The sequence below is a fragment of the Camarhynchus parvulus genome, chromosome 15 (assembly GCF_901933205.1).
Source record: "Camarhynchus parvulus chromosome 15, STF_HiC, whole genome shotgun sequence".
NCBI classification, from domain to species: domain Eukaryota; kingdom Metazoa; phylum Chordata; class Aves; order Passeriformes; family Thraupidae; genus Camarhynchus; species Camarhynchus parvulus.
The window spans coordinates 3,420,579-3,445,344 of NC_044585.1; the positions used below are offsets into that span (position 1 = coordinate 3,420,579).

The 24,766-nt window shown below is 41.6% G+C and overlaps 1 protein-coding gene across 1 annotated transcript in view; it reads left to right on the forward strand.

The window, feature by feature from the left end:
- SPPL3 (signal peptide peptidase like 3) overlaps positions 1-24,766 on the forward strand; it is a 56,357-nt gene that overhangs the window by 25,591 nt on the left and 6,000 nt on the right. The window contains exons 2-6 of the mRNA XM_030958582.1: positions 7,310-7,387; positions 12,983-13,071; positions 15,868-15,987; positions 19,119-19,197; positions 19,919-20,031. Coding sequence (XP_030814442.1) covers positions 7,310-7,387; positions 12,983-13,071; positions 15,868-15,987; positions 19,119-19,197; positions 19,919-20,031 — 479 coding nt within the window. The remainder of the gene's footprint in view (positions 1-7,309; positions 7,388-12,982; positions 13,072-15,867; positions 15,988-19,118; positions 19,198-19,918; positions 20,032-24,766) is intronic.

The window sequence follows — 24,766 nt, forward strand, 5'->3', positions numbered from 1 at the left end:
TGCCTGAGCCCTAACAGAGTCTGTGTAGGAAAGTCTGGTTTTAGTGGGACATTCCACATTACTCTTTTCACTTTGTTGTGTTTGTTTCACTTTAGACTTGTTTTATTTTCTGACATAACCCATGTTTCCATGAATTACTCATACTTAGCATGACAATGAGATCTGCATGTGACAATGAGATGAAATTGTAAGCTTACTTTAGAAAACAAGCTCTTCCTTTAACAGAAGCAAAGCCATAGCAATTTGCTCTCTTTCCTATGAATCACACTAAAGAATAGAAGAGTCCTGAGATATGTTTACAGCTGTGGGTGCCATGACTTCACACTTAAAATTATACCTTTAACTGTTACACTCAGATTTAACTTTGGTTTGGCAGCAAGCCTAATGGAGGCTCTTAAATATGTATATATATCTTACACATGTAAGGCAGCTGAAAGAGGCTTTTTAGTCATACCCTTGACCTGGAATCCAGTGAAGGAAAAAAGCAGTATTGCTTTTACCTATGGAGTGAGTCCACCCCCAGCCAAAATGAGCATTTGTGCAATTAACTGTAATTGATCTTCATGTCCATGGCAGTGCTCTTCTTTCATGTGCCCTAGGACTGTGCTCTGGAGTCCTTGAGTTTGATTTGTGCTCTTAATAAATAATTCTACAGTGGCAGCTCCCAAGTGCCAGGTACATGAGCATCAGAAATGAATTGCTCTTAGCAATAAATTGCCCTAATCACTGAGTTACCACGCACTCTTTTTAAGGAATAAAATAGTAGAATGTTTTAAAAGCTTACAAAGCAGGTAGATTCAGAAAAATCTTTTCCTCATGAGTGGCACATTCTTGCATGATCCAAAAAAGCCCCAGTCATTGGGCCAGTGCAGCAGTGTGAGGGTGAGTGTTGTTTTCTATGTGGAGTTATTGGCTCTAAAAACCTGGTGTGGGGCACAGGAAGTGCAGAAATACTCTTCAGCTTGCTTCAAGTTTACCAACTGCTATTTCTTGACTTTCTGTTTTTCTGTTGCTAAGACAATCACTGATGGAATAAACACACTAAAAATGCTTTGAAATACATGAAACCCTTGGGAGGAGGGGAATGGAAATTTTCTCCGTCCTTGATTCTGTCATTGAACACCAGATTTCCAGCAGAAGTTGATTGTTCTGATTTGGTTTAGTGGTTTTTTGGGGGTTTTTTGGGTGGTGTTGTTTTTTTGTTTTTTTTTTTTTTTTGGTTTTTTTTTTTGTTTTGTTTGTTTGTTTGGTTTTTTTTGTTGGTTTGGTTTTTTTTTATTATTATATTGGGGATGTTAAAATTTTCCCTTTGAAGGAATTGCCCCTCAACTGAGATGGGACCTCACACTGAATGTGTGCCCTCAGAAGTTCTGGGAGTGAATGATGAGTACAGAGCAGGGAGGGAGAGGCAGAGGGAGGTGCCCTGTCATCACTGTTCCAATCCTGATACCTACCTCTGAGGAATTTTCTTTTGAAGAGAGTTGGGATTCATGTTGTGTTGGGTGTGGATTATTGTCACTTACCTTGTGAGACAGTGGACATTTGATCATAAGGGTGGTAATTGAAATGCAAGTGAAAAGTACCATATTGATTGGGTAAATAGTCACGGATTTAATGTGGGCTGAAGAATATTTGAAGTTTTGTGTGGTCACTTCTCAAGCAGCCACATCCTTCAGAAGCTGAAATATGTGAGTGGAAATACCCATTCATGTTTGCATCCACTTCGCCCCAGATGCGGCCAGTATGAAAAGCTCTCCATGAGTCTTGAAAAGGACTTTTCAAAGGAGAAAAATTGTGGACAAAAATTGTAGTCAGAAAGACTTTGACTTACATTACATGTCAAGAATGTCCCTTAATTTTTCAGCAGTTAGTTTTTTAACAACAGATGAAGTAAGCACCTGTCATGACTGATTGTCTCTCCCCAGAGTAAGATCAGTGAATTAAATTATCTCCTTACATTCCCAGTGTGAATTTGTGATTCTGTGATGTCTGCAAGTTGTAGATTTGGTCCCATTAAACACAGCAAAAACTTTTCTATTTTAATCCATCTGTACTCAAGCCTATCTAGCATGCTCACCATCCTTTTATAGTCTTGTTTTCCTCAATCTTGTGAACTCTTGGATGTTTTGATCACTGATTTAAAAAAATACATGATGAAATGCAATCTTTCTTCATGTAAGCTTTGGTGAACTTAGTTCATCTGCTGCACTTTCCAAGTCATTGTGATTTATTTGTTGCTCTATTATTTGCATTCTTGTATAGATACAGTGAGTGTGCAGGGAAGGTTTGTTCTGCTGCTGTTCCAGCAGCTTTTGGATGAGAATGATTCATGTCCAAGGCCTTGAGTCTGCATTGCTATGGAAACCTCAGGCCTCTCATTGCCCCCTTGGCAGAATTCTTCACAATAATTTCTCTTGTACCTGGGAGTCAGGACTGATATTTACTCATCTATGGGCTGAATTTTTATGATCATACATTTAATAAGCATCTTGTGCAAACAGAAAGGGGGTTTTATTCCAAATACATAAAATTTCCCTAATATCTTGAGCAGTGATTTTGGGGTCCTTAAGGTAATGCTGCCGGGGAAAATTCTTTTCTCTTTGATTTTATGTCCAGAAATGGGTCAGATCAGGAGTCTGAATCACTTGAGAAACTTTCCCTTTTTTTCATCATTATTATTCAGGGAGCCAGGTTCCTCAGTCTGGTTTTGTGTGTGATTTTGTGGGTGGTTATGCAGAGATGAGATGAAGAAGAACAGGTGATTGGAAAAGGTGAGAAGTTGCTTTTGTTGATGGCTGTGTTGGCTTGTGGTCATTTCAGATTGCCCATGACAGGAGGGGAATGCTCTGCATGGTCAACTGGAGACACCTTTGGTTCCTAGTTTGTGTCTTCATTGAACAAATTCAGATTGCAGGTTCTTACTGCTCAACACAAAGGGCAAAAAGAGTCACCAGACTTTGCCTGAGGTTTCTTTCTGGAGGTTTGGAAGGAAGGAGTTTGTTATCCAGAAACTGCTTATCTTTTGGTGATAAGGAAGAGCTGAAACATGAAAAGCAGTGTTATATTGACTGGGTGATTTTCTTGAGTGGAAATACAAAAGAAAAAAAAACCCAGAAGGTACATTACATAATAGGAAAACAGGCAGATGGCAGAAACCTTGTAGGGTGAATGTCCACAAAGACAGGTGAGCTTTAGACCTGGAGGGACAGGGGCGAAGAGCTTGACCTGCAGCTGCTGATTCAGAGAAAAGAGCTTCCAAGTGTCCTCAGTGTGGTGCCATTACTGTTGTTGTGGCAACTTTGATGAGCTGGTTACCATCTTCCCTGGCTGGGAATGAAGTGGGTCTCTGTTCTCTTGGGAATACAGAAGTTATTCATGTTTTCCCAGAAGAGGGGAGAGTGCTGCTTGGCACACCAGCTCTCAGTGCTGTGGTGTGTTTTGCGTGGTTTCTGCTTGGGACTGCTGGTGTGTCCCAGTGGGCACCCCTGGAATTGTTCTGTAGGTAAAGGTCTATGGAGCACTCTGTGCCAGGCTGGACAGCCCTGCTGGGATTGTTGTGTGCACAATGCTCTCACTGTCAGGCTCTGGGGCAGACACACAGAATATGTCATGGAACAGTGCTTGCTGTGTCTCTGCCTTGGCATGCCTTAGCAGGCTCTGTGTTCTGAGCCTTGCCCATGAGGCTGCCAGAAATAGATGCCTAATGGCAGAGAATTTATGAAAATTGATCTCAGCCATGTAAAGATGCAGGTTCAGAGTGAGAGCTCAGGTTATAGAAGTCACCTCTCAGCAGCTGGCTGAGAAAGTGGTCTTAAGGCGCCAGACTGCTTGGTTTTATTAAGTACTAGGGTGTAATAATTAGTTATTTGTTTCTTAATGAAGCAAGAATCTGATAGCTTTGTTAATAGTAATTCTTAAACCAGCTTCCTTACATGGATGTTGAATTTCAGGTGTGGTAGTGCAAGAATCCTGAAAAATGTATTTCCTTGGGAAAACCCAAGTTGTCTTTGTATTTTGAGCAGTGTTCTGCAGATATGCTAGAGTTTGGAAATGAGCTGGGAGTTGTTCTTGTAACATGAGACACAGGTGAACTGCACTGAAGTCAGTCTTCAAAAGAGCCTTTAGCATGGCCTTATCCAGTATTAATTTTCAGATTGAAGATGAAGAATAATATTTTCTTTGTAGACTGTCATGTTGTAAGTACTGAGAATTGCATCTAAAATCAGTACTTAAGACAAAGGATAACTGTGCACGAGCTTGTTGCAGGCATTTTCTGTGCATAAGTTTCCATTACTTGTTCCAAGATTGAAGAGTTTTACAGAAATACCTTGTTAGAAGGAAGCTGGTTTCATTTTTATATGTGCAGTGGAAGGCTGCTTAAATGTGACTGCAGCTTCTGAAAACTGTCATTGGTGTGGGTTCTGGCTTTGGCTGATGCCATTTGAGAGGAACATGGCACTGATGCTGTTTGACTGTGAGAGCATATGAACTTGCATATTTGAAATATGCCCATAGGAGAATCCTGTTATGTGCATGTGGAATCTGGCTTGTAGAAGGTTATTTAAATTTCAGTTAAAATTACAAATTGGTTTGCAAGACACTGGCATTTTGAATAACAAAACTTGGAAGTAATCTTACTTTTTGATTCTTTCATGTGATAGTCATTTGCTTATTACCTCTAACCTAGAGTAATGTGTTAGGAAGTAATTATTTGGGATCAGGGATTTTTAGTCTCCTAACAAACTGTCCATCCAGTCAGTGGTTAGGATTTTAGGAAGCAGTTCTGGTTTCAGGTCTTGTGCAATACCTTAAATAATGCAGGAAAATTTAATGCTTAAAAAATGTGAGGTTTTGTTACAATGATATTCACTTTGGCATCGTAAAATTATCCTCAAGTTTCCTTGTGGGTTACTTGTGTTGGAAACTTTGGATGGGATCTGGACGTGGCTGAGCTGCTCTCTTGGTTCAGCCTGTCACACTCTGTGTGTTTTGCCTTGTTTTTTTCCAGCTGCCTGAGGAAGAAGGAAAGTGTGACTGTATCTCCCTGGTCCTGCTTGCTGGAATATCAGTGAATTTGAATTTTCCCAGACCATTATCCTGGTAGCAACACTAAGCTTTTTTAGGTTGCCCTGTTACAAGATCTGTATAGGGGGTGGTTAGGAAGTATCTCTGGTCTGTGATGAGTTTCTAATTACTCTGTTGCACTTCACTTGTGCAGCATGGAAAGACTTTAATTCTCATTTCTGCCTTGTCCAGAATCAGCAGGTTGCAGTTCTGAGCACCAATGCAGCCTGTCAGCAGGGCAGGGATGTGTTAGATCAATGTTTTACATGGGTTTGCATTTCTTCAGTTTCTTCAGAGGGCTCTCATTTTTAATGCAAAACCGATGGATTATGCACAGGGCAGATCTATGGTCATGTATCATCTCTATTTTATCTGTTTTATGAATCTTTGTAGCATTTACAGTGTTGTTGTGACTAACATGTAAAATTATGACAAAATGGCATTTTAATTATCATAGCTTCCAATATTGTCACAGAATGAAGAATTATGTAGCAAACATTGTTCATCTCAAAAATATTTGCCGATTTGTGAAGATAAAATTTTATGAACATAAGTTAATAAAATTCGGTGCATAACTCTGGCCATGTTTAATCCATTCTGAAATTCCATTCATTTTGTTTTTCTCATAAATGTGGAGTTTCTGAGTATTCTTTTAATAGATGAGTTCCACTATTTATTCTCAAATCCAAACAATGCAAAGCTTTCCTTTCCCTTTGTGCAAGGCTGGATGAGGGAATGCTTCCCTCTGAAACCAGAGCTGGAAACAGGACACAAACCCAGTGTGATTGTCCTCAGGCTTTTTCCTGTGGTGTGAGTTTAGCTGTAACCATGGCATGGAAATAATGTGCTGTGAACTGTATTGTGTATAACCTGAACTTTTATATGTGCACTGGTTGTAAGTGCTGAGTTGTTATGTTGCATGTATTTGCAATTCCCTATATTGATCTTCATGGATGCATTTTAGGGCTCTATTCCACAGCCTGGAACTAAAGGTCATACATACTAAGAAAATAAAATACTTAAAGCTTAAGATTATGTGTTGGCCAGCATTATGAGCAAATAAGATACCTGTTTTTCACTTTTAATGTGGAGATATGTGGAAGTTATCAATGGTAATTAACCAAAGCAGTTTCTAATTTCTTAAAAGCTTATTGCACAAGTATATAATTCCATCTAGAAGAGGCAGTCTGTTTGTCAGTGATGTTTAATATTGAGTTTCTGTAGTAGAAGATTCACATTTGTGTTTATATATTAAACAAAAGTATTTTAAATTGTGTGTCTAGTGGTTTGGTAATTATCTCTAAATTGCTTTTGAATTGGGAATGGGATGAGTGTTTCTTTAACTGTCTCGTATCTTCAGTTTTTATTTGCTCAGTGGTACTTGATTTGGAACAATCATGTAATTCAATTATCTTTGTTCCATATCCATAGCCTTGCTGAAATTAGGCTTTTTTGGTTGGTTTCAGAAATATTCACTTATGTCTTTTTTAGGATAAGACTAATGCACTTAATATCAAGTATTATTCTTGTTGCTTTCCATTACTTTAGTACAAGTTATGGAAAACCTGTTGGGAGTTGCAGAGTGACTCCCAGAGCCTCTCCTTGCCTGCTGTGCCCCTGCCAGCACAGTGGCCTCTGCTGCATTAATGTTCATATTTCCATGCTTTAAACACAGGGTGTTACATTAGGAAGTCAATCAGATAAAGCTGGGTTTGAAATGTCCATCAGTAATGCTGCATTGAGTGATCTGCAAGGTGGAATAGGGAGGTGATTGCATGTGGTTTATAAATGCAGAGTTGCTGCTTGTTGGGAGGTTTGGGGTCTTTCTTTTATTTGTTTGGGGTTTTTCCCCCCAGCTAAGTGAGCCTTAGCTGCCATAGTGCCACTCTGAAGATGTAAGAAGTGTTATGGAAAGCAGGTTACTGTTACTGCAGGTTTTGCAGTAGCTGCAATTGAAGTAATTTTAATAAGTTTTAGGGGAAACCCCTGAATCTGGTGAGTTCAGAATAAATTACCACAAGGCTTTTGAGTTGTTCTTTGGTGGCTGTGCAGGTTTTTCATGCTGCAGCCTTGAATATAATGAGTGAATTCACAAGCTACAGGTTTTGTGTTCTAGATGAGACAAGAACTTCAGAGGGAGCTGCCATGATTTGTCATCTGGATCTGTATTTGTATTAAAATAAGAAAAAGAATTAGCAAATGGACACTCACAGTGACAAACCTGCCTTCTTTTTCCTAATTCCAGGGCATATTCCCTTGTGGATTCCAGTCAAGTGTCTACCTTCCTGATTTCTATTCTCCTCATAGTCTACGGCAGTTTCAGGTAAGATTTTCTTTTTAAGGTTCTGCAGAGTTTTTATTTTTCAAGTAAAAATATTGCAAGTGACTGAACACAGTTTATGCCTTTTTTGTTTCATTGTGTCTTTGTCAGACATAGCCAACATAAAAATTATTTGCTTCTGAAGAAGGAAATGGAAAAGGAAGAAATAATAGCGAGGGGGGGTTTCTGAAAGATGTAATTGTCATTTTGCAAGCACATATAAGATGACTTAAAAGTCAGTCCTTGAGGACAGCTCTGTAAAATCATATTTTAGAGAGTAGAAAAGGATTGTTGAGACAGATAGAAGGTAATGTTCTGGATAGCGGGTTTTCTATCCGTCAGCCAGTGGTGGTAGATTGGGAATGCTCTCCTGTGATTTCAAACCTGTCCTGTGGAGCAGCTATCCCTGGGTCCCACTGCTCTTTGCTCCAGTGTCAGTAACAGCTTCATGGAGAAATGGGAAACACTGCCAGTGTTGAATTCCAGCAAAGCATCTGAGAACTGCTGCAGGATTAGTCTGAGTCTTCAAAAATCAAATTTACCTCATTTTAGGAGACTTGGGTATAGTTTAGAGAAAACTCAATTATCCTTTTAGACTTGCATGCTGTATTATACAGTTTGTTTTACTGTAATGGCACCTAAGGAATGAAGCTCATACTGACATACTGAAACAATATCATCACAATGTGAAAGTATTTTTTTAAACTTAAATACAGCATAGTTTTCTTTCTGCTTCTTGAAGAACATTGCTTCATTTCACAGCTCTGTGATAAAAAGCCTTATACTCACTACAGAGTCTCTGAAGTGCTATGAGTATTCCTGAAATAGATGATAGCTGTGCTCATCCATATGATGTAAGCTGCAGCTGTTTTAGGATAAGAGTTTTATATCACTACTGTAAGTTAATAAAGTCATGTCATGAAAGAACCAATTTTTTTGCAAGAGCTGTCTGTTGTTGTTAGCAAGCGTTAGGTAACAGCATTGCTGGTGAAATTAAAATAGAAGGCTTTAGGAAAACAAAATCTAGAGATGATCAGAATAAAAAAGTAATCAAAGGTTGGATTTGTTTCGTTTTTTCTTCAAGTTTTGAGTCAGATTAGCATATAGTCAAGGAACTAATTAAATTTTTAACTGTTTGAATTTATGCTATCGTGTAAAAAGGAATTATGCATCTGGCTGCAAGAAGCAATAGCATTTATTAAAATTCAATTATGAAAACATAGTGCAATATAAAACAGCAGGAGTGTGTGAACTTCAATTGCTTCTTTCTTGGAGCTCCTTGCCCTTCAAAATTTTCCCCTGCTGTTTGCCATCCTCTTCCTATTGGTACCTACACATGCTCTTAGCATTTTGTCCTGTACTTTACATTTAAAACTACTCATGTAGCAAGGACTGTGAACTCCAGAGCAATCTTACTCAGGGATGGAGCAGTGGGATGGTGATGGATACAAACCACTGAGGAAATGTCCTGTTTTAGTCTTTTGCCTTTGTGTGTGTCCTGAAGACCCCACAGTGTGAGTTACAGACCAAAATAGGGTCCCAGAGTTTAGAAATTACTTTCCTAATTCATCTCCTGTATGTGGTTCCTTTAGCAGGTGTCTGAGCTGAAACCCACAGTTACATTGGGGACTTGGACAAACTCTGATTCTCTTTGATCAGAGAATGAGGTCAAAAGCAGTTTTTTACAGAAAATTGTGCAGTGTAGTTAACAAAGAGGTCTGAAATACAATTGAGTTATTTAAGAAATTGAAGTTTGGTAGTAAGTTACAAAATTGTATTCATCTGGAAATTCTTAAAGTAGTAAAATGAAAACTGTTGGCAAAGTGGATGAATTTTCTTGGAAAACTGATGTGCTGGAAAGATAAAAGTTACAGCTTAGGATGCTCATTCTCAGCTGTCAGCAGTGGTGTGTTCATCTGGATTTGAGTGCTCGTCTCATGCAGAGCTGTTGTAAGACAAAAAGAAAATAGCACTCCTCAGTTAACCTCTGTGTTGCAGAAGGTGGCTTTGCTTTCTGATTTTCAACTGAAAAGAAGCAGGTAGAGTTGTTGTAATATTCCTGGCAAGTGGCTGAAACAGAAGTGCAGTAATAGGATCAGAAAGAATTGGGTGGGTGAGTCATTAGGATAAAATCCACGTGTGTGGTGGATCTAATCTAAGGCAGGCAGGTCAGGGGAACAAAGGAAAGCCTTGGTCTGCTGTCCTTATTAATAGAAGCAGCATTTGTCCAAAACAAATGAAAAATTCCCAAGCCCCCAGTATACTCGGAGGAATGTCTAATAAATTGTGGGTGAAGCCCAGAACCAGAACAAAGTGCAGCAATAGAGCTGAGTTCCCCTTCTCTGACTGTGCATGAATGAGCATTTCCTGCCTGCATTTGTGCCAGGTCAGGAGTTTTTGCTTCCAGCCCTTCTGAACATCTCTCTTATGCACATTCTGACTGCTCTCAGTTCTTGAACTTGACATACTTTTATTGCTGGCTGCCAAAGGGGCAACTCTAATCCCTTAAACCATTACAAGCTGTAAACTGGAGCATGCAAGTAGATGTGTTAGCTGTGGGTTTTTAAAGAGGTGAACTCAGCCTGGAACAGGTTGTCTCTGAGGGCAAGACAGCCACCTTCTTGTCCAAGTGCTTCTCTGTGACTTTAATGTTGGGGTTACTTTGCAGGTAACAGCTAAATCTTTTTCTATCCTATCACATCCCCAGACATGGGCTCTCAGATTATGTAAAGCCAGATTTAACCCAGAATCTACCTGTTCAAATACCTGCTTTTGAGCCAAACCAGAAGTGTGGGATGAACCCTGGGGCCTTCTGTCCCTAGGCTGTGAGTGTCCAAAGTGTGGGTGTGAATAGAAGGTAGCTCACATGGTGAGCCCAGAGTGTCATGTGAACATGGTGTGCTGAGGACTTGACTTTCCAGTGTGACATTCCCATGCTCCCACAGCTCTCAGGTGGGTGGCTGTCCTCACTGGTAGAGCAAGAAGGAACTTCTCAATAAGTTGCATCTGCAGGTGCCCCTATAGATAGATCCTTGCATTCCTGTTTTCTCCATTGGTTGATAAGAACATCTGCAGGGTTTCCCTGAGGCATTTCAGCAGTGGAGTGATCCATGGTTGAATCTGAACTTTGCAGGCAGTGCCAGCATTACTCATTCCTTTGGCCTCAGTGTAACCCTCCCGAGGGGCTCCCCGTGAGAGGGTGACTTGCTTTGAAACCCTGCACTGGAAATGCAACCAGCTGGAGCTCGAGGACCCACAGAAGAAACAATGGAGCAGCTCAGTGCCCCAGGGGAGATGCTGACTCAACATTCCCTTGGGAGCCCAGGAGAAACTTGAACAAAACAGGGAATGTTTCCCAGCTTGCCATTTCTCTACAGCCCAGTAGTTTTGAGTTTATCTTGTTTTACAGTATGATTTTTAACTTTCTTGGAAGGTGTTTTAGTGATTGCTTCTTAGTTTTTTTTATTGTGTTAGTGGTAATTTGTAGCAGAGGGAAGAGCCAAATCATAAAACAGTTGGAGATTATTCAGAGGTTGGCTTGGAAGAGCAGCTGTGTTGTTAAGTGAAAGTAATTTCCTAATTTATGCTTACTTTGGAGGCAGCGATATTTATAGGTAATAATAGTTGCTGACACTATGGCAATGAAAAGAGAGGGGCTGAGGTTGTTTATGAGCAGTAGATGTGATAGGTTTTATTTCCAGTTTTCTCTGCTGATAGAAATCCCTTAAGTTACGAGTTGCCCGATGCCAGTGGGAGAATGATGGTGTGAGGTTCTTGCTAAACTGTGCTAATTCAGAGGGGAAGAAAACACTGCCCTGAGAAAAGAATTATCTTGTTTGTCTGAATCTTGGACCAAGTCCTGGAGGGCTGTCAGCCTCCTCCCAGATTTTTATAGCTTGAGAGGAAAACTATAAAGCTACAATGCATAATGGGGAAAAAGGGAGTGCAAGTGAATGATGGAGGCACTCCAAACAAAGGGCAGAGCAAAGAGATCTTTAAAAGAACAAGCTAAGAACAACAGATTAATTTGTTAGAATTTTAGTGGTCTCTATTGCCTCTTTGTATTTTCCATAACTCTTTAGCTGATGATCCATGATCTGTGTAGAAGCACTGTGGGTCTGAGGTGGAAGCTTCCTCGTATTTTGCCTGAGACCAAAAACTGCTTTAATCTCATAACACTGTTGGGGAGCATTTGCTTAATAGAAGCAAAGGAAACAAACCAGTTCTGTGCTAGAAGAGCCTTTTTCTTGGTTTTGTTTTGTGGAGTGAAGCTGCTCAACCCCTCTGTCTTTAATACACCACGTGCGCCTTGATCCTGTAGACCTGGTTGTGCCTAATTCCAGATTCTGGGACTGCAGCACAGATTTGCTCACCTGTGCATTGTAGTACATGATCAGTGCACTGCAATAAAATATCTTTGACACCTCTAGAATAGTTTAGAAGATCGTGGTGTATTTGTTATTGGTCTGATAAATGAATACAATTTGTTTACTTTGTGTGACTCAGTTAAGCTAAACTTGAAAAGAACTTTAATTCCTGAAAGTTGACCTGAAAGTTCTATTGAAATACTCGGATGCTGCTGTAAGCTTAAGACAGGAGCTGTACAGTGGGAGATGCCCAGTGCTTCTGGTGGTTCCCTGTAGCTCATTTGAATAAATCAATATGCAGCTAAATTGTGGATACCACCCATACATCAATGAGAAACTGTCGTGGTAAACTTGATTGCTGGTATTTTTTGTTAAAAAGCACATCAAATTTAACAATAGAAATTATTGCTGATCAAAACAGACCTTAAGTGAAGTTCCCCCTTTTCAGAAGGTTTTGCCAAATGTGTTAGAATATAATTTGAAGGTTATATCAAAGTGAAGGACTGTGGCAAACGGGGTAAAATACTGTCCTAAATTGGAACCTTTAAAAAGTGTTTATATCAATGTGAAAAGATGAATCAATAGCAGCTGAGCTGCCCACTCAGGGGAGTACTGTCAACTTCTATGGATTAATAAAAGTGTATTAATTTGTACTATTTATTCAGAGCTTCCTCTAGTCATCTGTTCTGTGTGCATGTAAAATATAGATCTGATTATTTTCTAGGCTTTGCTGAAATTTTTTTCAGTGAAGTAAGACCTTACATTAAGCAGACACTTAAAAGCTAGTTTGGGTCATTCATGAGAACATTTCAAGGAAGGAAATATTATTGTCTTAAAAATTAAACCTGATAGTCAAATTTGAATGAAAAGGAACAAAAATGAGAACTTGGAAAGAGTTCAAATTCACAAGAGAATTGAAATGTTTATTGTGCTTCCATCATGTTCTACACTTACCAGAAATCAGGTAACAACAAACAGCAGCACAGATTTTCAGCACTTCCCAGTGTAGACACTGGTGACTGATCTCACTGTCAGAGTCTGGGATGTGGGGCCTCATTTGGAACTAAGCACTTCAGTTATTTTAATTTGTGTGTCTGGTGTTGTTTCTAAGAACCAGCATTACAGGGCTTTTCCAGGGGCAGGGGGCTGTGGCAGTGGGAATGAGACTGCAGCTGATGAGCCTGAGCAGGGGTTTGGAACTCATCTGTCACATTTGCTTTGTTCCCTGCAGGTCTCTGAACATGGACTTTGAGAATCAGGACAAAGAGAAAGACAACAGCAGCACCACTGGGTCATTTAATGGCAACAGCACCAATAACAGTAAGGGTCAGCTTTACTCCTTCCCCTTTGTGCTTCACCTCAGTGCTGCACCTCCTGCTTCACCTGTGGCTGTGTCTGAGCTGCTGCATTGCAGATTCACAGGTCCCAGGCTGTCTGGGCACTCCCACCTGCAGATTCACAGGTCCCAGGCTGTGTCTGGGCATTCCCACCTCGCTGTGCTCTGACACTGCTGTCCACGGCTGGGTCACATCCCTGGAAGCTGAATTTAAAACATCAGCATAACATTTCCATAATGCATAAAAGCTGCATGTGGCACAATTTGTCAGGCTTGACTGGAAATGGGAACAGCTTTACTTTGAAAAAAGCCACCCCACAGTCAGGAGAAGGGAGTGTAATTCCTTTTTGGCTGCAGCTCGTTGCTGTGGTGTGTTGGCCAGTCTGTAAGCAGGGAGGAATTGCAGGGTGCACCGACAAATCCCTGAGGAGGATTCACCTTATCAGTAGAGAAACTGAAGCAGAGAGTTCGCATGGCTGTGGGCAGCTCATTTATAATGGACAGCAAAGTATGTGTCTGCACACTGTCTATTCAGAGCGGGATTAACATGTCAGCTCCTGCTTGGTGACTGTCCCTTCTGTGCTCTATAAATAGATTGCAGGCAGCTTGGCCATCTGACATGCACAATTTGCAGGTAAAAATATGGAGCTGATCAGTTAGAGTGGAACACAGTGTGCACAGTGTGTTGTAAATTCATACTTGTGTTTAACTGAAGGCAATTTATATTGCCATATTTTGAGAAAAGGCAGTATTCACTCTAGAGTGAAATAGTTTCCCAGAGTATAGAAGGAGTGAGAAGCCCTGTGCATGAAACCCTGAATGCTAAGCTTGTTTTGTGTAAAGCAAGAAGCATAGCTTTAAAATGATGAATGAAATAACATATGTTGTGTCTCTTGCTGGTTTTGTCTTTTCTAATGTAGACTCTTGGAATTGAAATAGTTGTCACAGCACTGCTTCTGTTGGCAGCACAGAGCAAAGAGGTTGCTGTGCTTGGTGATACAGCAATGAGCAATTGAGGCTTTGGCATCTGGGAAGGAAGAGAAGACAGTCTGGGGCTAGGGAATAAGCACTTTAAGGGGATTAGCTGTCAAAATGATCAGAAATTAATGAAGAACTCTGACATTTAATGCTGCAGGCACTAATTCCCAGATGCCAAGGTGGTGTGTAGTGTGTCATTTCTGGGTTTTAGTTTGGTTTGGTTTTTCCCTTGGGAAGTTGAAGGACATGTGAATAAATGTGTTTTCTCAGAGCAGGAGGAATCAGATCTAAGTCACAGATGAGAATTTTTGTGTCTTCACACTGTCATCACTGGACTATCTACATTGCACTTTACCTTTATGTGCCAAACCTCAGCAATGTAGAAATCCCAAGTGACTCAGTTCTTCTGCTTTTTATTTTTAAAATTTATTGTGCTACTTATGTTTAAGAGTAATAGATCATGGCATGAACTAATAAATGACATGGCCATGTGCAACTGTCATGACTTCCATGCTTTTTGTTCAGCTTTTCCTTTATGAAAATGGTTGAATATTTATAACAGATACTAAGTTGTAGTGAGTGTATTTCATGTGTGTTTGAGGTTTTTCCATGTACTCAGATACATTGGTAACTGTGCTGTACAGGTAACCTGTTATTTATATGTCTTGCCACTCCTGACAGGAAAAATTAAAATAAGACACATTCTCACACAGAAACACATACATACAATCTGTGTTTATATTTACTTGACTGTGTATGTCTCACAACCCTAAAGGCTTACACTTCAAATCCTAGGATTGGTAAAACCTCCTTCATACAGCAGTGTTTAATTATTTTAGGATAACACAGTTGCTGTCAAGCTGGTTTTACATCTCTTCTAGGTCTTAGTCTTGTATTATTTTCTGTGTTACCAAGTGACTATTTCAGATGCTCCCTATTGTTACTTTAGTGCTCTACAAGTAGAAGTGTGTCTTGTATTTTTAATTGGGTTGCTGCTTATGGCTTCTTTCCCCCTCAGGGATCAAATGTAAAAATAGCTACAGAGACTGGTTAAGTCTTGGAATTTGTGGGGTTAGGTGGACTTCTCAATTTTGCTGATGATTCTGAAAACTCAGAAATGCAGTAAAAGTTGTCCTGTCCCATGATTAACATCCCTGGTAGTCACACTGCATGGGTGAGGTGAGGGAAATACTAAGGAGAAAATAATTCAGTATCTCTGCCCTGTTTAAAATTACTGCCAGCTATGAAATGTGAGCCTGAATTTGTGGTGGGTTTTAGCAAAAAGGCAATTACAGTGCACTTCACTGATCTGGTGGTTTCATAAACAAGTAAATGACTTGGGTATTTTTTGGCAAAACTGCCCTTTATTGTTAGGCTTGATAATATCTCATGATTGCAGCCTGTGGTGGAATTTAAGAGCTTGGGGGCCTTCACCCAAATGGAATTTGAGCTGTGGCGCCCTTTGCATGAGCTGGGTCAGCCTAACACTGGTCAGAGATTAAGTAAACCTCTCATATGCTCTGTTCAACACATTTATGTATCTCAGTGTAAAGTGATTCTAATCCCTCAATAATGTTAATTTTCATAGCTTGTCATTCATTCTGTCCATGTCATGAGATCAGACTGAACTCTCAGTCCCTGGGTTCTGCAGTGCTCAGCTGGAGCCTCCTCAGGCAGCTGTGCTGGGCTCACAGAGCCCCAAGTCAGTGCCTGCTGAGAGGGAATGTGCTGTCAGAGCCCTCCCTGGGCTGTGTCCCTGTGTGGCAGCAGACAGGAGCTCAGTGTCCCCCTCTCTCCTTCAGGTATTCAAACCATCGATTCCACCCAGGCGCTGTTCCTGCCCATCGGAGCGTCCGTGTCTCTCCTCGTCATGTTCTTCTTCTTCGACTCAGTTCAAGTTGTCTTTACAATATGCACAGCAGGTGACTAAGTTTTCTTCTCTTTATAAGACATGGAATAGAACAGAAAGTATTGATATAATACATGTCACAGTACATTAAAAAAAAAGAATCATCAGGTTTCACAGTTGTATTTTCATGTCTGTGTAGCTATAAATAGGCAAGTATTATTTGAGAAGTATTTTCCACTTAGAGATGTGCTAAACCTACTGAACTATAAATTGCCAGAGGTCTAAACATGCCCAGATGTGTTATTCTGCATGAAGTTCACTTGTTTATAAATCGGTGCTCAGAACTGTACGTGGTACTCCATAATTCAAGTACTTCATGGGAAATAACTTTGAGGATCCTGTCCAGAGACTTTTTTCCTACTTTAATTTGGTTTTGCTTTAATGCAATTTTTCTCTTTCTGGTCTCACTAACATTTGAATATTAGTCTTTTGCACTGCTTGAATTTAGAACAAAATTGAAATTTACCTGCACATAACTTGCAGATCCTCCAGTCCTGTTTACCATTTACATTTTGTGTTTTAAATAAATGCCAGGGCATTGCTTTTTGGAAAAGTTTGGCCTGTTGATCTTTTTGCAATTCTTCAAGAGACCAGCTGCTGTTGAGAGTAGCAAGATTCTTCCTACTGCTCCAGATACATAGCAGCTTCGAAAAATTGTACTCAGTCCACATACTGAGTCTGTGAAGATATTTACACTCCTAAATACCTCTCATCCTCTCCTGCTTCACTGCAGGCTTTGCCTTTATGGTTTAACTCCTGAGCTGTGCCGGCCTCTTAAACAGGGCTGATGTTGATGGGTGAAATTTAAATCTCTAGTCTTGAGACTCCTATCTAATTCTGCCTCCTGTAGAGGCCTGTTGAATTCTGCTTTTATAACTTTGACCTATGACATGTATGTTCTTTCCTATTAAAAAATACTTCAGATAGATTCTACTGTATGCTAGATATGGGGGAAATATATACAAACAAATATATAAGATGTTACAAGGAAAGATTTATGACAAAAGAGGAATTTTAATTTGTTGGGGTTATTGGTTGATTTATTTTTAAAATGACCTTGGGATTTGTAACTTTATTTGTAACACTTGTGTGTGTAAGTAGAGGATCCTGTGTCCCTTGGGGCTTGTTGTAGGTCTCAGGGGGCTGGGGGTCAGTGCTCTTGGGTATCTTTATTCTCAAACCTGCTTTTATGTTGTGTTCATGCTCTTCCTTGGGCTTGCATGGGCCCAGAACCTCTGAAATGCAAAGCTTCCTCAGAGGCTGTACTGCAGGATGGGAGGGACCCTGCTGGAGTTGTGAACCTGGGGCTGTGGAATTTGGTCCCTCTGTCCCTTGAGGGGGACAGACCAAGCTCAGGTCTTGCTATTTTACATCCTCTGTAGCTAGCAGGGGCTGATGTGGGCAACTGCTGCATTACAGCTGATGTCTGGTTTCTTAAACCCCTCTCAGATCTCCCTCTCCCAGAGATTTGCCTTTCAGGGAAGAGTCAGGAGCAAGTGTAGGTGCAGCCAAGGCCAGGACCCAGTGCTGGCAGAGGGCAGAGCCCAGGCTGGCACTGCCTGCAGGCAGGAATTAAGCCAAGGGACTCCTTGGGAGTCAGGATTGAGGCTGGAGGGGATGGGAGCCTTGGGGCTGGAAACCTGGACAGTCAGAGAATGCTGGGAGCTGGGAGTGGCTCCTCATTGCAGTTTGACTCCCACTTCTGAGCGAGCCCAGCGTGGGGACCCCGGGCCCAGCGTGGGGACACGGGGCAGGAGGTGCAGGGTTTGCTGCTGGGCAGAGCTGGAGGAGAGGAAAGGGGAGGAGAGAGTCCAAGGGCAGAGAGGGTTGAGGCTGTGCTGGGGGAGGCAGGCTGGGGAGCAGGGAGGGCAGGCAGGACTTGGGGCACAGGGCTCCTGGGCAGTGCTCTCTGCCAGGCACCTCCAGAGAGGTTCTTAGCTCAGTTTGTGCAGAGGTGCCATGCTGTTTGCTCTTTCCCTACCACTTCTGGTTTTCTTCCCCCCTCTGAAATACTGACAGAACTGTGAGTTTTCATGGTGCTGTTCGTATGCACTGACTTTCGAAATTCTCTTTTTAAATTATTCGAGTTCTCCTTTTTTTGTTTTGTTTTGTTTCAAATCCTCCTCCCACCAGAATGGAAAAATGTGGTTTGACCAAACTGAATTTTTCTCTGGTTGGCTTAAGCTGTGTAGAGAATGGCTTAAACTATAAGACAATGTTTGATTCTTTCCCATCATCTTCATTTGAGAAGAGAACAAAAATCCCTTTTAAAAACCAGCAAAAAAAAAATTTAAAAGGAATAAGTAGAGGACAGCACAAAGATCTGAACTGCAGCATGCAAAAAGTTCCAAGACTGTGATTTTCATGGCAGTCTGTTCTTGCTGCACAGTTTTGGATGTGTGCTGCTGACATGTCTGTGTCTCCACACCCTCATGCTCCATCCTTTTAAACAGTCCTTTAAAAAAACTGAAAGGAAAAATGATTATAAATACCAGCAGTTACTAAATGTTTTTACAAATGTGTGGGTGGGATAAGTATGCCGCTTGAAAAAGAAAATGTTTATGGAAATAGTCTGTTTGGATATTTATGTATTTTTATCATTCTGTTTTCAAAAACCTAAAGCACTTTGTATTTTAAAAAAAGTGAGGTTGCCAGCTACTGGCTATAAGTTATTTGAAGTTGTACTGTGTTTTAGTGATGAATAAAGAGCTTTGAATGAGATGGGGGAAAAAATTACTATCCGAGTTAAAAAGTGGAAAAAACCTCTCTATTCTGCTGAGTTAGTCTGTGTCATGTTGAAAAATTGTAAGAAAATCTCAGAACCAGTTTGTAGTAGATTTTTTTTTACTCAGAGTATGTGAAAACTGTTTTTCTTGCTGACATGATCATGAATAAATTTAAGACTATTTTTTCGGGTTTGGGGATGGGGCATTGCATTCCTTTGAGAGCTTTTGTTTTATTTCAGTCTGAGGACTCACTGTTGTGCAGAAAAGCTCCGAGCTTTGAGCTGCTCATGCTGGAATAACACTGAGCATATGATAATAGGACATTGTTGCAAGAGCTTTTTCAAATTGGAGAGGCATGTTTGTGTACTGTAGAAATTAGGTCTGAATGTCCTAATATTACCTTTTCTTCTTTCCATAGTCCTTGCAACAATAGCTTTTGCTTTCCTTCTGCTCCCGATGTGCCAGTACTTAACACGGCCTTGCTCACCTCAGAACAAGTAAGGACTTGAGCAATCCTTTGCTCCTCTTCTTGTGTGTTGTGTTTCTGTCGTTTAATGAGAATTCTTTAATGAGCATTAACCTCAGGGCTGATGTTTGTGCATGTGTTTTTGTGCCAACATCATGTTTCCACTGTGAAAGTAGGAAGCACAATTTCTGCAAGTCACTCACACTCGCCAGCCTGGGAAATGCAATACCATTACAGGGGACTAGATTTCCCAACAGTGATTTTTAATAAGTTTGGCTTCTTTTGGTTGAGATTTTAGAGTTTGGGACTTGGCATTGGATTTTAATGTTTGTTAACATTGGACTCTGGATTTTAATGCTGGCTCTTTTGAAGACTGTAGTTAAACCAGTGGAAATTACAGTTGTTAATGTCATGTTTTGAAACTAATTTTATTTTTTAACCTTGTGATTGGAGTTCATGTTGCTAAAAGCACTGTCTTAGGTGGTGCTAGGAATGTTGGTGATTTCAAGAGAGGTGCCAAGATTTAGAGGATTTTTTCCATCTCTGCAGTTCATGCTTTACACATAGTATTTGAATGTGGGGAAAGCTTTTATTTTGTTGCTGTTTTGGTACCTATTTGTGGCAAAGGAACTTCCCTTCAGTTGTTCTTGGCATCTTTCATCAGCAGTTGAGCCATGTTCCAACAGTGTCCATTTTCTGTTCTTTAAATGGAAACATAAAATCTTCCAGCTGATGTTTGTGTGTTGTTCTAGGATTTCCTTTGGCTGCTGTGGCCGTTTCACTGCTGCTGAGTTGCTCTCGTTTTCTCTGTCTGTGATGCTTGTCCTTATCTGGGTCCTAACTGGCCACTGGCTCCTTATGGATGGTGAGTATGTGAATTAAGGGGTTTTACTGCTGGTTTGTGCCTCTTCTGACACATCATTTGCCTGGTGATGATGGGTGAAGTTTGCTAATATTAATGGCTTGGCTGCTGAGCTGTGTGGCAGAGTCCCTGAAGAGGCACTGCCAGGAACATGCCAGGGGAGTGCTTGGAACACCTGTTTTTCTGGTTTGTAAAAGCTTCCAGGGAAGTGCCAGAACACTCATGAAAGATATTCTGCACCTGTGTGGTGTAGGGTGAATGGCCAGATTGAGTTAAAGATGTGTGGAGACAGTGGTTGTTTGTGATTCATAGCGTGATTCTAAAAATCTGGTTAATTTTTGGTGTTCATCTTGTTGTTTATTGGTTCTGATGCTGAAATAATTTGTTGTGAGGCAGCTCAGAGTGGCTGGCTGGCTTTGATCTCTGCAGTGCTTGCCTTGTGTGGCGAGATGGGTGAAACTGGCAGTCAGCCAGCTGGCTTGAGGGTGTGATTTATTGGGCTTTTTTCATGGTGGTTGACCTGAATTCACAGCTTACTGTTCCAAAAAGGAGCCTTCATCCTTCCCTCCTGCCTTCCAGAGCTCTTGTGCTAGCTCTGGCACTTAGTTAATCACATGGTAAACTGATCCAGCTCACTAGGATGGCAGCATACTTGGGTTTTACCAGCCTATTTTTCTGCTGCTGCAGTGAGATGAATTGAATTATTGTGTAGTCAGGTATGTGCTAAATTTGGCAGAAGGTAAAGTGGCAGCATGATGGGATCTGAGGGGATGGAGTGGATATAATAGCAAAGGCATGAAGGAGTAGCCAGGAGCAGGACCTCTGCTTCTCAGCAGTGTCGGGCAGCTGAATTGGCTTAGGACATGGTGTAATGGCGTGCTGAGGTCGTGCTTGCTTGAGGAAAAATTGCTGCAACAACATTACCTGCCCTTGAAATTGTTTGTTACAATAGAAAACATTCATCCCATCAGCTTCCAGCTCCCCCTAAATGAGGTAGCAGCAGCACGTCCTTAGCACTGAAACCTCCCGTGGCACCATCATTCTTTCTTTTATACGTGGGCACTATGCTTCATTCATGGTTTGAACTGCTTTAAAAGTCCCACCTGTTGTATGAAAGGGAAATACCTTTTAAAATACCAGAGGGTAAATGAAAAAATGCAGACAAAGTCTGTTTTGTGATAAGCAGAGTAGCCCACCATGAAATCAAGGGTGACACTTGATCTGCAGTCGCTGCAAAGCTAAAAGGAATGTCAAGTGTGGATTTTGGCAGAATCTGAAGAGTTGTCTACACCGAGATATCAACAGAAGCATTTCGTTAAAAATAGTTATTTTTGTGAGTGCTTCAGTCTGACATGGTGGACTTTGCAGTAATTCATGTACAGAGCTCTGAGCTGCTGCTGCAGAGTGGTGTCTGGCTTCTATTTCTCTTGGAGACTTTTTATGATTTACTGAATTGTGTTGCTGCTGTCTCACTTTGAATTACTTTATGTAGTTTATTAAGAGAACTTGAACTATATAGGTGATCCTCCTGTCATTTGTTCAAATCCAATTAAATCAGTGTTTGCCAATGACACTAAACAGGGAATAGCTTTTATTGGCCTTTGTCAGGGAAACACACTGGAGCTTTAGACTCATCCTGTGCTGCTGCATGTGGGATCCCATCATCTCTGCCTTCTCTGCGACTGAGCCCTGGAGATGCCGGGGACTCGTGTCCGGAGGGCAGCGCCGGGGCAGCTCCGCCAGGGCAGCCGCGCCCACTCGCGCGTCCAGGCCGAGGGCTCCGGTCCCTAAGGCGGGGACAGCTGTCACAGCTGCTGCCTGTGCCCGGCCCGGGAGCATCCCCTGTTTGGCCGTCGGCAGAAAATGAGCCGGGCGCTGTGAACGTTCTGCTCATCGACCGGGCGGGGCAGGAGGAGGAGCTGGGGAACGGGCGGGTGCTCCTTGTGAGCCCTGGCTGTTCGCTCGGGGCTGTGCATTGATTCTGTCGGTGTCAAAGAGCTCTGCAGCTCCAGAGCTGAGGAGAACACGGGAAATGCTTCTCGGTAATTGCCAGTCCTTACGAAATGGAGGTGTGGTGGTTCTTGCTGGAGCCCAAATCCTTCAGTGCCCAAATCCTGCCCTGCCCCTGCCTGCACAGCCCCTGGGTGAAGTGGTTCTAAAGGCAGGGACGTGTTCCAGGGCAGAGTGAGCCCGTGCTGGCTCGGGGGTTGTTCTGGCATGTGATGATGCACCTTTATAGGTATTGAAATGCTCAGTTCTCAGAGCAGATTGTTGGATGACAGAATCACCAAGGATGGTCACTGTTCCCTGGTAAAGCCTGGTTAGAATGAAAGCTTTGCTAAATAGTGGACAGAGGTGGAGATGTACAACAGGAATGCTGTAGATGTGTGGAATATCTGTAGCTACAGAGTGAGCAGCATGGTCATGGATACCCCGGGAGCTGCTGCAGCAATTGGGTCTTACTCCCTTCTTTTAAAGTACACTTTCATCAGATCAGAGCTTCACCTGGTGGCCTGTGGGGGAAGTTAAAGCCTCCCCAGCTTACACAGTGCTTTGTAAACCAGACTCTGCATCAGCAGCATCTTGGAGCTTTCACCTGCTCTGGGTGCAGGAGAGCTGGAAAGGTGCCAGAGAGTCTGATCACATATGCAAGAATATTCTTAATCCTCAGAATATCACTGTTCCATGAGGAGTGTGTTTGCAGGGACTCTGGAGTTAATTTGTTCTGTTAATTGACAGTTAACTCCTCCAGTGCTTTCTTATTCAGCCTTGTTAACCCATTGCCCAGCACTTCCAAACCAGAGCTGCTGGTTGTGTGGCTGCCCTACCTCTTTTTCTGTCATTCTCTCACCTTTGGCTATTTTTTTTATGATTTGAAGTACATTTCAGTGAAGATCTGCCTTATGTAGCTTGTTAACACTATGCATGAGCTTGGATAGGGAAGCTGGCTTCCATTTAGAGAAGTCCATTGACTGCACTTTGGCCCATATTACTTGTACTTGCTCTCGGGCACTCCTGGTTGTTTTTTAAATTTACCAGTGTTTCTTAAAGCATTTGCAAAACTGTGTAATTATTAGCATGTGTCACTGTCAGCTGAAGGATTTTTTCCATCTTCTTTTCTACCCAGTATTTGCTTAGTTTGATGCCTTGTGCATGTGGCTGTGTTCATTTCAGTGAGAGAGAAATGCAGTGTGTGAACAACAGATAAAACTCATACTGGTTACAGTATTTCCATTTCTCATTAATTATAACCTGGAAATCCTCTCCTAAATATAGGCTTGCTTGAGCTATTATTAACACTGGCTTTTGAGAAACCTCTTTGATTTAAAAGTCTGTTCCCTTGTATTTGCTCTTCTGCTGAGGAAGTCTGTAACTCAGGGCTATACTGAATTACTGAATGCAATTCTTTTCCCTGCTGCTTTGCTGTGTCAAATTCTTTACACCTCAATAATTTGCTCACATTTTGTAGCTAGTTACAGTTGTGCAGTGTGACTCAGAGTACATTTTATATCAGTGACCCCACTGCTTTGTCAGAACTTGCTGCTGTGACTCTTGGGGTTGTGCTGAGGTTGCCAGGTCTCAGGAGATAAGGTGGGCTTGGCAGGATTGCTGGGATGCAGCCCCTGGGCACTGCAGGCTGACAGGAGCCCAGGGAGTATTTATCCCTTGAATGTGTATGGATGTGTTTCCCCAGTGAGTGGATGGAAGATCTCCCCAACTTTCAGGTGAAACACAAGTGGCTGGTGGCTTCACAGCCCCATCGTTACAGCCTGAGAATGCAGAGGGTGATTTGTCCATTTTGGCTGAGTCCAGCTGTCACACTGGGCATGTGCATAATGCATTGGCTTCCCCTGCAGTTCCAGTTGGCAAAGATGGGATTGTAACTTCTTAAAAATTCCGTGTCATGTTAGACAAAGACATGTTGTTGACAAATGTCTGCGTGATTGACTGTAATCTGATCCCAGCAGGGCTCCATTATTCCTCACAAATAGACTGATACCATAGAGGAAAGCTGATTTGCTTTTTAAGATTTTGTAGAATTTGTTTTATTGTAAGTATTTCTTTGGGGCTTTACTTGTAACCAGCAGAAATACATTCACTTGTCAGTTGAGTAGCCTTGGTAGATGAGGCTGGGCTCAAAGAAGCAGGCAATGACACAAATGTGAGGACTGGGTTTTTGTTTAAAATCTTACCTTCCTACCCTGACAAAATTCCTCTTGGTACAGAGTAAAAATCTGAGCTGTGTCTTGTTGTTTAGCTCATTGATCTGGCTGAAAACTCACCCTTAGGAGGGATTAGGAAAAAACTTAGCCATATTTTTTCCCCTAAGCTTTCGCACACATTTTGGTTATTGGGAAATCCTGGATATCTCAGTGATGATGTTTCATGGTATTCAGGCAGTCTTGCACAGTCTTGCCCAAGCAGAAGTTTGGTTTGAGTGGGTTTTTGTCAGACCAAGTTCTAACAAGTCATGTAACCGTGCCCTTTCTGAATTAAGAATCAAGGATCTTATTTATTTTATGCATTTCTTAAAAAAAACAATACAGGAAAAGTAGAGGTTTGTGTTTGGGGCACAGAGAATTCAAAGTTGTTTTGTTGCCTCTGTTTTAAAGTGGGTAGTCAGGGTTGTACAGTGGAGATGGAGTCTCTAGGACAGAGGACCTGGAAACATTTCTTTGTGGGGGGTGGTAGAAGTTGAGTGGAACAGGGGGTTGTGCCTGTGGAGGGATCTCTGCTT